Source organism: Muscardinus avellanarius, assembly GCF_963383645.1.
Source record: "Muscardinus avellanarius genome assembly, chromosome: 7".
Classification (NCBI taxonomy): domain Eukaryota; kingdom Metazoa; phylum Chordata; class Mammalia; order Rodentia; family Gliridae; genus Muscardinus; species Muscardinus avellanarius.
In genome coordinates this window covers 22,863,151-22,876,601 of record NC_137793.1, presented here as the reverse complement: position 1 = coordinate 22,876,601, position 13,451 = coordinate 22,863,151, and the positions used below count along the sequence as shown (strand labels likewise).

Sequence of the window (13,451 nt, the reverse complement as noted above, 5' to 3'; positions counted from 1 at the left end):
AATGATAATGAAGCTGAGATAAAATTTGGCTTCAGCTCTAAACTCCTTACCACAGCAGAAGGGAGGATAAAGGTCTTAAAAAAGTACAGACTGAAAGGCAATTTCAGAGACAGAAGGCCTATTTGGAAGGTATAGTAGTTTTGAAAACAGGTAAGTATAGGTTTAAATCTCTTTTTTTCAGCTGTTTGACTTCACTGAGCTTTGACTACAGTTGGACAACATGCGCTTGCTACCTACTTGGCACAGTGTTGTGAAACATGAATGAGCTACAGTGCGTAAGGGCTAACACAATGCCTGACTCAATGAGTTTTTCCTTTCCACTTCCTGTTTATTTCCCTAGCTACTTCAATTCCATAAACACTAAGACTGACAGTTTGGCTCTTTACTTCCTTTAGTATTTTGGCATGACATTTCTAAGTTCTAAATATTGACTGGATATTTTCTAACTCCTGTATTATAATCATACCATATAATCCAATGAAGAATGTGTTCAAAATAACAGAACACCCACTTTATTCTTTTCCCTTTTAAAAAATTATATATATATACTATTATTATTATTATTATTATTATTTATTTGTAATCATACATCACTTTGGAATACAAGACTTGAGAGGATATACAAGCACATATCATCCAATAAGCCCTCATCTAATCCCCATCCCATTCCCTCCCCCCCTCGATACCATGTTTAATTGGTGATTATCTTTGATATAACTATTTACGCACCTCATGAGTTTTAAAGAGATTCCATCCTCCCCCATCACCTCCCCTCTGATTGGTCACCTTAACTGCTTCTCAATAGGGCCCTTTCTACTACTTGACCTCCTCCTGTTACCCCTTTCCTCCTAGTTCTTGCTAATTAGGGGAAGCATCTGGATTTTATTTTCTGTGCTATCTCTCTGTGCATACCGCATTGCAAGTTCCGATCCCACTCTTTGACGGTTCCAGTAGTGGCCTGACCACCTTGGGAACTCTTATCCCGACCTTGCTGGCTCCAGCACCAGCCTTGCCTCATAGGAGGCCCTGATCCTGGCCTCGCTGGCTCCTACACCGAACTAACCCCTTGGCTGGCTCCTCTCCCAGCCTCAGAGGCTCCAGCACCGGCCTAGCCTCATGACAGGCTCCGATCCCAGCTTCGCTGACCTTGGCACTGGCCTAACCACTCGGCAGCCTCCTATCCTGGTCTCGTAAGTCCCAGCTTCATCCTTGCCTCACGACAGTTTCCGATCCCGGCCTCGCTGGCCCCGACACCGGCCTTACCCCTTGGCAGAGTCCGATCCCAGCCTCAGAGGTCCCAGCACCTGCCTTGCCTCACAGCAGGCTCCGATCTCAGCCCCCTCTTCACCCAGCAGGTTGTCCCACGTTCCCGAGGTGCATGGTGGTAGTATTCTACCTCTGAGGTAATTTCTTCAAAAGTTCCAGGTGTATTAAGTCAGATCTCTGCCTCCCCTGAGTACTTGCCGCTGCCAATGCGACTGCCTCCACCATTTCAAATCTTTCCCAAGCTCTTTCCCATACCGCATAATGTCCAGTGTTCCTAAGCATGCGTGACAGTAGCATTCGACCTTTGGGGTAATTTCTTCAGAGGATCAGGGTGGGTTGGATCAGATGTCTTCCTCTCCCCCAAACAAGTCTCCACTGCCATCTCGGCCACTGCTGCCACCACTGCCTTCCTCCTAGGTCTCCGCTAGACTCTCTCCTTACAGGTGATGTCCAGGATTCTTAAAGATGTAGAGAAGCCTCAGTCCTCCTTCACGGGGAATTTTTCCAAAAGTTCCAGTTCAGATGTGTATGTTTTGTCTGCATCTCCAATATTCTAGCTGCTGCTTCAGCCATCTTAACCCCTCTCGAATATTTCCCCCCCCCCTTTTTTTTTAAATAAGAGAAGAGTATGTGTGGTTTGGGGAGGATGTGGGATCAGGCTCTCTGTAACAATGAAAACTTTTTTTTCATTCCGGGTGTGTGGGGTGGGGGTCATGTAAGGGTGCCCCGCCCATGCCCGTCCATGAGCCCAGGGTCCAGCCTGGCGGCCTGGACCTCAGGGTCCTTCTGGTGGGGATGGGGTCGCCTAAGGGTGCCCCGCCAGCGCCTGCCCATCTGCCCAATGTCGGGGCCTGGCGGCCTGGACCTCAGGGTCCTTCTGGGTCTTCTTTTTCCTTTAAAAAATTTTTTTTTATTGGTGCATTGTAGTCATTCATTTTAATAGAGTGCAAGATGGCAGAGGCATACATACATAACTCATTTAGCCTTCACCCAATTCCCATCCCGTTCCCTCCCACCTCCCTCCTTCTCATGTTTGGCGTAGTGATTGACTCTGATATGCTTGTGAGTCTTTACATACATCTTATTAATAATGCACTTCATGGGGAAAGATCTGGTTGTTTCTAGTTGGTTCTGCGTTTTGCTTACTCTCACCTTTCCTAGTTAAGCGCTCCACCACTAGTCATACCCCAGTCCTATCTTACTTTTGTTCACCTTTTTTGCTGTCCTTCTCTATGGGATGAGTTCCCAGTCCTGCCATAGTGAATCCAGAGATCTTGCCCAATCTCTCCCTAAGAAGGTCAAACTCTCTACTCATGACCCCACTTAAATTCTTTGCCATAGCTTGGCTCAATGTGTTTGTGTCTTCATTTATAGTTTCTATCTCCCCACTATTATACGAGCTTTCATGTGAGCAGAGACCAACCATATTTATCTTATTCTCCTTATTACTGCCAAGGTCTAGAGTAGTGTTAGGTACATAGTATGTGCACAACTGATAATTACTAAATGAATCCGTTGAGAATCATTATGAAGGACAGTGTTTTGCAAGCGCTCCTCTCTGTATATATGAGTATGGGGGAGGGGTAAATAGGTGATTAAAAATAAAGCCCAGCCGGGCGTGGTGGCGCACGCTTGTAATCCCCGCGCTTGGGAGGCAGAAACAGGAGGATCGCGCAGGTTCGAAGCCAGCCCCGTGTGCTGGTTTAGGAGACCCTGTTTCCAAATAAAAATGTAAGAATAGGTCTGGGAGTGTAGCCCGGAGGTAGAAGGGCTTCCAGGAACCCCAGTACCAGCAAAAAAAAAAAAAATAAATAAAAAAAAAATAAAGCCTGAAGTCAGGCATGGTGGCTGGAACATGCTTGTAATCTCAGTACTTGGGAGTCTGAGACAGAAAGATCGCAGGTTTGAGGACATCCTCAGCAAATAGTGAGACTTTCATGAGCCTTATAAGACATTGTTTCAAAATAAAAATAAAAGAGGGCTAGGAGTGGAGCTCAGAGGTAGAATTACCCTGAACACAGCCTGAAGCTAAAAATGCTAAAGAATGTTAATGAACTTTATTTATTATGTTCAGAACATTAAGCAAGTCATTACTCTATTGCTGATTCACCTTTTTTATTTCTTCCTCCCATCCCCCCCCCATAAGGGCATAGTAGAACTGAAACCTATTTATAAAAAAAAAAAACCAAAAAAACCCTAAACAAATGCCTCTTTGCTAACTTATCATTGCTGGGGAAAGGAAAAACCCAAGTGGTTATACAACCCATTGGCCAGAGTCATCCAAAGTTTATGTCAATTTGCAACAATACAAGAAACTGATGATAAAGTCACCAATAAAAGGAAAACCATTTCTATCAGGTATCTAGCTGTCAAAGCTGCAGAGGTGTGGTCAAAAATTGAGACAGTATTAAACACCTGGATGATCTTAGCTTTACCTTTCTGAGCCACAGCTTACTCATTAATTCAATACATAGTGAGGACTTACTGTATACCAGGAACCGCGAATAAAGCGATGATTAAGACAATGTTCCTATCCTTCATAAGCTTACAGCCACGTAGGAAATAAGGATGAACAGTGCTCCTAGAGTACCTCGCCTACTTTTGGTATGTAGGATGGTTCTAAGAATAAGATGAGTGAATAGGAGAACACCTCCGACAGAACCATGCACACACTACTATGGGTTTACAGTGACACACTTAGTAAATGGCAGCACTGTGACTTAATTCCAATTCCAGTATTCCCTCCACAATGCTCTTTTGACCAGACTTCTGTGGCCTTGTTAAAATGCAGATTCCAGGCCTGATCAAGTCTTACATTGAGAATAACATAGTTGTCTACAACTAATTCAAAATCTTTAGTATTACTATGATGTGAGATAAAAAAAGTCAAACTAAGCTGTAATAATAAAAGACAAGACTTTTGCCCATGAAGGATTAGCTGCTATGAGAATTGGCCCTCTTGCCATAAACAACTAGAAAACAGGACAAAATAGATGAAACAACAGTTTTCAATTATTGCACAACAAGCAATATAGAACTATTAAGCCAGAGAGGAAGGAAATAAATGAGGTAATACCTACAACTGTTGAAGCTTACTGCTCAAAGCAGTTTCCAGGCCATAGGACAGGAAAGAAAACCCCCAAAAGCTAAGTGGTTTCACTGGGTTGAAGCAGACTGGAATTAAAAAGAGAAGAAAGGTCTAAACACAGTGGTGTAAGCCTCTACCTAAAAAATAAAAGGAAAACTAAATAAAAGAAAGTAAATAAAGATCACACTTGAAATCAGTGAAATAAAAAACAAATAACAGAAAAATAATAAAAAGCTAAAAACAATAATTTGCAAAAAAACAAACTATAAACTACAGCCAGAAGGATGAAGGGGAGGAGGAGGAGATACAAATTAGCAATGAGAGAGAGGGGGGGAAAGGGAGAAAGGAAAAAAGAAAGGATACAGACTGCTAGTATCAGAGATGAAAGAGGGGACATCACTACCAGTTTCATAGAAATAAAACTGTAACAAAGGGATAATATGAACAACTTTATGTCATTAGTGTTATGTGAAATGAACAAATTCCTTTAAAGACACAAACAACCATATACCCTCAAGATGTAATAGACAACTAGAATAGATGTGTATCTATTAGAGAAATTTAAGTTGTGGTTAAAAACCTTTGAAACAAAGAAAACTCTAGGCCTGATAGTTTTTTACTGAGGAATTCTAATCAAAAATTTAAGGAAAAATTAATAACAATTCTATACAAACCTTTCGAGAAGACAGAGGAGGAAACATTTCTTAGCTTATGAGGACAAAAGACTGACATTAAAACAAGGCCAGGTTATGAGAATAGAAACCAATATAAGAAATACAGAAGAACACATCAATATTTGATATGAACAAAGATCTAAAAATCATATAAAAATTTTAGCAAACTGAATCCTCTAATGAATAAAAAGTACAGTGGATCGTAACCAAGTATGAAATGCAAGGTTGATTTAATGTTTAAAAATAGTTCAATGTAATCATTAACATTAATGTATTAGTAGACCAAAAAGATTGCATCAGTAGATACAGAAGAAGCACTTCCTGAAACTAAACATGCATTATGATAATACACTTAGAAAACTACAAATAGAAGGAATATCCTCAAAAGGATAAAAAGAAACCAAAACCGCCTACGAGAAAGCTCAGTTATACTGAATGGTGTGAAACTGCGTGCTTTCCCTACAACTGGAGATAAGAAAAAGATGTTTGCTATGACCACTGCTACTCACATTGTATTGTGGGTTCCTGCCAATGTGATGAGGTGAGGAAAAAAAAAAAAAAGAAGGCACAGGGACTGGAAGGATGAGGTAAAACTTCTCTATCTGCCAATATAACTATGTAGAAAAATCTTAAGAAATCTATAAAAAACTAGCAGGAGAGGGAGTTTAGTTAGGTTGTAGGATTTACAAAAAGAACCAATATAAAAAACCAATTTTAGCCAGGCGTGGTGGCGCACGCTTGTAATCCCAGCATTTGGGAGGCTGAGACTGGAGGATCGTGGTTCACGGACAGCCTCAGCTATTTAGTGAGGCCCTCTGCAACTTAGTGAGACCCTGTTTCAAAATAAAGAATAAGCGTCAGGCATGATGGCGCACACTTGTAATCCCCGCGCTTGGGAGGCAGAGACAGGAGGATCGCTCAGGTCTGAAGCCAGCGTTGCTGGCTTAAGAGACCCCATTTCCAAATAAATATATAAAAAATAGGTGTCTGGGAGTGTAGCCTGGAGGTAGAAGGGTTTGCAGGAACCCCAGTACCACCCCCCAAAAAAAATTGATTCTATACAATGAAAAAGAAAATGTAGGAAATTAAAAATACCATTGACAAAAACATAAAAACCATAAAATATTTAGTTATAAATATAACATGTACAAGATTTATAAATTCAAAACTACACAAACACTGGAGAAAAGTTAAGGAAGAGCAGGATGTAGTTGTCTGTAATCCCAGTACTTAGGAGGCTGAGACAAGAGGATTCAAGGGTAGCCTGGGCAACTTAGTGAGACCTTGTTTCCAAATAAAAAGTCAAATAGAGCTGGGGGTATAGCGCAGAGGTAGAACACACCTGGGTGCAATCCCCAGTCTCACCCCCTGCCCAACACACATGAAAAAACAAATAAAAAAAAGACTTACATGAATAGAGATGAATACAACCGCCAGGAATTGAACATTGCATATTATTGTTAATATTCAATTATTCTCAATCTGAACTACATATTAAGAGGAATTCCAACAAAATTCCCTACTCTTTTTAAATAAAAGAAACTGAGAAGTTGATTATAAAGTCTCTTTAAAAAGCTAAAGGACCCAGAGCCGGGCGTGGTGGCGCACGCTTTTAATCCCAGCATTTGGGAGGTTGAGACCGGAAGATCGTGGTTCACAGACAGCTTCAGATACTTAGTGAGACCCTATTTCAAAATAAAGAATAAAACATAGGGCAGGGGTGTAGCTTGGAGGTCGAATGCCCCTGGGTTCTATCACCAGACCCGCAAAAAAAAAAAAAAAAAAAAAAAAAAAAAAAAAAAAAAAAAAAGCTAAAGGGGCACAGAATAGTTAAGATAATTTTTTAAAAGAGAAAAACAACATTAAAGGGCTACACTACAATATTTTAAGACCTCCCATGACATAGGACATTTAGTACTGGCACGCGGTAACCAAATAGTTAACAGATAATTCTTCAACCAAAGGTGCTACAACAACTGAACATCCATGTTAAAAAACCTCATACTTGACAATTAAACTGAAATGCATCAGACTTTAACATCAGAGCTAAACCCATCAAATTTCTAGAAGAAAACACAGGAGAAATGTTATGGCTTTGAACTAAGCAAAGATTGCTCAGAATATAACCCCCCAAAATTAGACTTCCTAAGAATTAAGAATTTGTTCTTCAGAAGACACTATTAGGAAATATAAACCACAGATTGAAAAATACTTGCAAAACATATATCTGATGAAGGATCTGTACTCAGGATATATAACAACATTTATAATTTACTAATAAATAACCCAGTTAAAAAATGAATAAAAGATTTGAACAAACATCAAGAAGATATATAAAAAGCAAATAGGCATGAAAAGATGCTCAAATGGTTATTCATTAGCAAAATGCAAATTAAAACTATCATGAGATTCTATTTGAAACATGTGAGCATGCCTAAGATTAAGAGACTAAGAGCAACTGTTAGGGTGGGAGCAGCTGGAATCTTCCTATACTGTTGGAACAAATGATACAGTCACCTTGGGAAAGAGTTTGTTAGCTTCTTTTCTCCCTTTTCTACCCCTTTTGTACTAAGGACTGAGCCAAGGAATATTGTACCTCTGAGCTGTACCCCCAAGTGCTTTTTGAAACAGTATCTCACTAAGTTGCTGAGGCTAGCCTTCAACTTGAGATCCTCCTATCTTAGCCTCCCAAGTACTAGAATTACAGGTGTGTGCTACCATACTCAGCTTAGTTTCTTAAAATGTTAAAAATATACTTAACATACAACCCAAAATTCTACTCCTAGGTATTTACTCAAGGAGGGGAGGGACTACATAAGAACCTGTACATGAATATTCCTAACTATATTCAGAATTGTCGAATAATGGAAACAACCCCAATGTCTACCAGGTGTGAATGGATAAACAAATCTGGTAACCCATACAATGGAATAATCCCCAGCAACAGAAAGAAATAATTGATATGCCACCACCAACAAAAAACAAACTTCCCCTCAAAACAAACAAACAAACAAACAAACAAAAAACCCAAACAAAACAAAACAAAAAAACCCACAACACATAGAAATCTCAAGGCATCAGGTTAAATAAGAGAAGCCAGATACAGATAACTTCACTTACACGAAATTCTGAACAAGAAAGAGCAGGTAGACAGTGGTTGCTGGAGCTGGGGTAGGCAGAGGGCGTTTTCTGTGTGATGGAAGCATTCTATACATTGGTTGTGGTGGTCAATGACTCAATTGTTCATTTGTAAGCAGTGAGCTCTACTGCATATACACTATACCTCAATAAAACTGGTTAAAAAACAACAAACTGTACAAAATGCATTTTTTTCTTCTAAATAAGAGTTATAATTTTTCATTCTGGGTTCAAAATATCTCTCCTTTGTAGGATGATAGCCTCAAAAAGCAGACATGAAGAGACTGTGACCAGGCTTTCCTGTGGAAACACATTTTTTTGTGTGATCCTTACCAATAGCAGTGAGTCCTTCTGAGATAGATGTGAGAACATACAGCAATACAGGAGGCTCTAGGTTGGTGATGAAGCCCATGTGGTCCTGGGTGAGACACTCCAGAAGTGGGTAATAAGACTGGCTTAGTTTTCGATATTGCTACAACACAGAGAAAGACTGAATGTCAAGCTACAGGGGAAAAAAAGTCATGTTACCATTCACTGGAAATATTTATTTATTTATTTATTTATTTATTTATTTATTTTACTTAAAAATTGTTTATTTTGAAACTGCAGAGGGCTTAAGTAGCTGAGGCTGGCCGCAAACCTGGGATCCTCCTGTCTCAGCCTCCCAATTACTGGGATTATAAGCGTGTGCCACCATGCCCTGCTGGAAACTGCCACTTAAAATACTGGAAACAGTAAACTTATTTTTAAACAAGTTTACTATTTAAAAATAGCAAATAAGAGGGTCAATAATTATATAAAACAAATGACATAATGATTCCCAACTTGGCATTTAAAGGGGTTCTAATAGGAATCTTTTGATCTCTAGAAACCTCGAGGCAATGGTGTATAATGTTATTTCAATTTTACTCTATATGCCAATACTCAAATGCAATGAAACATTTAGAAAACTGTGAAGTATTTTTCTGAACTGGAAATATTGTAACACTGAATAGTGCTTAACAGTGGCTGCAAAATATGTTTGATGTTTTTTAAGCAAAAAGAAATTTGCTGTTATAGGATTTGGCATCATAAGTTGGATGTATTTATATAGTACCAACCCATCTAACTAAATCATTATTAATATTAAGCCATATAATGGCTTAATATTTGCCATATAGTATAGGCAAAGGATAAATTTATAAGATAACTGAAAAATCTCAAATGCAACCCAAACTGAAACACTCATAAGAATGACAAAACAGAGCAACGTTTCTTTCTTCTTTTTCCTTTTTTTTTTGTATCAGGGATTTTAGGGATTGAGCTCAAGGGCATTTTATCTCCAGGCTACACTCCCAGTCAGTCCTATCTATCTATCTATCTATCTATCTATCTATCTATCTGTCTATCTGTCTATCTGTCTATCTATCATCTAGATATTTATTTATTGGTGGTATTGGGGGTGGAATCCAAGGGCTTTTTTTTTTTTTTTTACCTCCGGTCTATACTCCAAGACCTATTTTATACTTTATTTGGAAACAGGGTCTCACTAAGTTGCTGAGAGCCTAAGTAGCTGAAGCTGGCTTCGAACCTGTGCGATCCTCCTGTCTCAGCCTCCCAAGCGTTGGGATAACAAGTGTGCGCCACCATCCCCGGTGTCCATTTTATTTTGAAACAGGGTTTGCTAAGCTGGTGAGTGTCTCACTAAGTTTTGGAGGCTGGCTATGAACCTGCAATCCTCCCGTCTCAGCCTCCCAAGTACTAGGATTATAGGCGTGCACCACCAGGTCTAGCCAGAGCAACATTTCTCAAAGTGAGAATAAGACTATTTCTGTAAGAATCACTTGAGCCGGATATGGTGGCGCACGCTTGTAATCCCCGCGCTTGGGTGGCGGAGACGGGAGGATCACGCAGGTTCGAAGCCAGCCTCGTTGGCGTAAGAGACCTTGTTTCCAAATAAAATTATAAAATAGGTTTGGGAGTGTAGTCTGGAAGTAGATGGGTTTCCAGAAACCCCAGTACCACAAAAAAAAAAAAAAAAAAAAAAAAAAAAAAAAAAAAAAAAGAGAATCACTTGAGGTGCTTGTAAAAATGCAGTTTTCGGATCCAGGCTCTAGACTTACTAAAGAGAAAGCTCTGGAGTGAGGCCCTGAAATGGGCATGCTTAACATACATACTAAATATGTACTCTCAATTTCGAGAATTATAAACTGGAGGTTTGCATGACTGTTAAAAAGAAAAAGAAGAAAATTCCTGGAGTGACACCAGGTTTTTTTTTTGTTGTTGTTTTTTTCTGGTGGGGCTGGGGCTGGAACCCAGAGGCATTTGACCTCCGAGCTACAACCCCTGCCCAATTTTTTATTCTTTTATTTTGAAACAGGGTCTTACTGAGTTGTGAAGGGCCTCACTAAGTAGCTGAGGCTGTCTGTGAACTGTGATCCTCCGGTCTCGGCCTCCCGAATGCTGGGATTACAAACATGCGCCACCATGCCCGGCTGACACCAGTTTTTCTGGGTGGGCTTCAAATGTAGTGAAAAGTCCCTTTCAGGGCAACAGGAAGAGGTTGAGCTATAGAAAGGGCCCTACAGTGAAGCCATTAAGGTGACCAATCAGAGGGTATGGAATAGGGGAGGATGGAGCCTCTCTAAAACACAGGAGGTACATAAACAAATGTATCAAAGTTAATCACCAAACAAGCATGAGATCGAGGGAGGGGGAGGGAATGGGATGGGGGCTGGATGAGGGCTAATTGAATGATGTGTGCTTGTATATCCTCTCAAGTCTTGTATTCCAATGTGATATATGATTACAATGCACTAATAAAAATAAATTAAAACAAAAAAGAAAAAGAAAAGTCCCTTTCATGAGGTAGCTGAGATACAGATATATTTTTGTGGTGGTACCGGGGATTGAATTCAGGGGCATTGTATACCCCCAGCCCTATATTGTTTTTTATTTGGAAATGAGGTTGTGCTAAGTTGCTGAGGCTGATCTCAGACCTGTGATATTCCTGTCTCAGCCTCCTAAGTACTGTTATTAGAGGCGTGCGCCACCATGCTTGGCTTACAAATGGCTCATATGAAAAAGTTTCTGCTGTGTACTTTCTGTCACACAGGCAGACCACTCCATTCTACTATAAGGAGGCTTAACAATTTTGGCTTGAGATGTGGTTCTATTAAGATTAGTTTCAGTGGTAGAAGAGGGTACACTAGACCACTAGAAGGTCAAGGAACACTTCTCACAAAGGCTGATTAAAAGAGATGCTCCATTTCGTATTTGAGGTGAGAACAGGTGGGAAAGTGTGAACTCATCTGAGGTTGAGTTATTAGGCTGTGTTACCCAAGTACTTACTGCAGCCTACATTAGGCGAACATTGGTTTCTGTGTGACCTGACAGACATGTCTGTCTGATAATGACACAGGCCAGCGAAGAAGCCTAGAAATCTAAATTTCCAACAAGCACCCAGAAGTTTCTGATGAACCTCAAAATCTGAAGGTGCTGACACGCATCACAGAAGCAAAGGAACCTAGAGACCAACCACATAGTTAATCTACTCATTCTACAGGCGTGGCTTGGAGGAGAGAGAGGTGAATAATTCAAGGTGGATGACTAGCGAGTGGTCAAAACATCAGGTTGCTCAACTTTCAGATTGGCATTTTGTCTGCCTCAGTTGAATTTCAATGGAAAAGAAAGCCAAAAAGCAGAATGCAAAAAAGTAGAATGGAAGGAAGGGGAAGACCCTGCAGCCAATCCTATATTTCCTGCTCCAGAAAACACAGGACATTTTGTTGTGAGCAACTAGATGAAATTGCTAATTATATTCTTCCCATATGCAGAACCTGGAGCCTTCTGGATGTCCAACTTGTTAGAAGTTGGTAGCTGCAGCTCTTTTTTTTTTTTTTTTTTTTTTTTTTTTTTGTGGTACTAGGGGTTGAACCCAGGGATGTTCTACCTCTGGGCTACAAACCTCCTGCTGTTTTATTATATTTTTCAGATCTTGAAACAGGGCCTAAGTTGCTGAAGCTGGCCTCAAACCTGTGATCCTCTGGTTTCAGCCTCTCAAGTACTGGAATTACAGGTGTGCAGCACCACACCCGGCAGGTAGCTGCAGCTTTCTAACCTGCACATTTAATTATATAGACATAGTTAATATGGTTGTCCTACTTCAGGAAGCTGGATCAAGTATGCTGTCTTAAAATATGAAACATCCTGGTGCTACTCTAAGTCCCTGGGCTTCATTACAGCAATTCCAGGTTTGTGGTAGTATTATTTCATATTTCACACAAACACTCCCATGGAACACGATCGCTTACTAGCAAGTCACTGTGGGACACCGACAGAAGCAGTTTGACAAAGGCCTGGAGTACATTGTCAAAATGGTTGTCCCCATACAACTCGAAGACGCCAAAGCTGACATAATTTCCACATAAGGCAGATTTGAGAGCTGAATAGCAGATGGAGATGCCCTTGAGTTTCATTGGATAAATCTGATCTTTTGAGAGGCTCCCGAGGGACAGGATCTGATTACCTGTTTAGGGTAAAAGCAGAAAGAAAAAGTGACATAAGCAGATGTAATTCAAAGCAGTTATGGGACACACTATTTAACATTTTCACTTTGAATGTTCATTTCCTTCCAGCATTGTTCTAAAAACTGAACCATCTATTGTAATGAAAAGTATAAACATATAAGGCCGTTTACCTGGGAAGTACAAAGAGCCCAGGGAAATTCAATACAGGTTATTGGGAAAGTTCTATATTTTTATCTGGATGAGGTTCATTAATATATACATTAACATATAAATATTAAGTTACACTCTTAAGATTAGTTAACTTTTTTACTTTAAAGTAAATGTTATCTTTTCAATGAAGTTTTTTTTAAAAGGAGGATAAAATAACCAACTAACCCAGTTAAAAAGATAACTTGGTTAAGATGTAAATTATTCTAAATTCTGGGTGAACCTTCAACCTTTTTCTATGAATTTGATATTGAGTGATTTCACTTTTAAGAGACTCAGTTTTTGTATATGAATTAAATAAGATGGAAACTCTTGGCATAATACATGATTACTTATTAGTATTAATATTTTATTTATTTATTTATTTTGTAGGTCTAGGGATAGAACCCAGGGGCATTAGACCTCTGAGCTACACCTGCTGCCCGGTTTTTTTTTTTAATTCTTTATTTTGAAACCGGGTCTCACTGAGTTGCAGAGGGCCTCACTATTTAGCTGAGGCTGTCTGCGAACCAAGATCCTCGGGTCTCAGCCTTCCACATGCTGGGATTACAAGCACGCGCCACCATGCCC

The 13,451-nt window shown here is 39.8% G+C and overlaps 1 protein-coding gene across 1 annotated transcript in view; it reads right to left on the bottom strand.

Moving 5' to 3' along the window:
- Nucleotides 1-13,451, bottom strand: part of RANBP17 (RAN binding protein 17) — a gene marked incomplete at both ends in the record, with an annotated part of 325,987 nt that overhangs the window by 37,905 nt on the left and 274,631 nt on the right. The window contains 2 exons of the mRNA XM_080698633.1: nucleotides 8,500-8,638; nucleotides 12,459-12,673. Coding sequence (XP_080554759.1) covers nucleotides 8,500-8,638; nucleotides 12,459-12,673 — 354 coding nt within the window. The remainder of the gene's footprint in view (nucleotides 1-8,499; nucleotides 8,639-12,458; nucleotides 12,674-13,451) is intronic.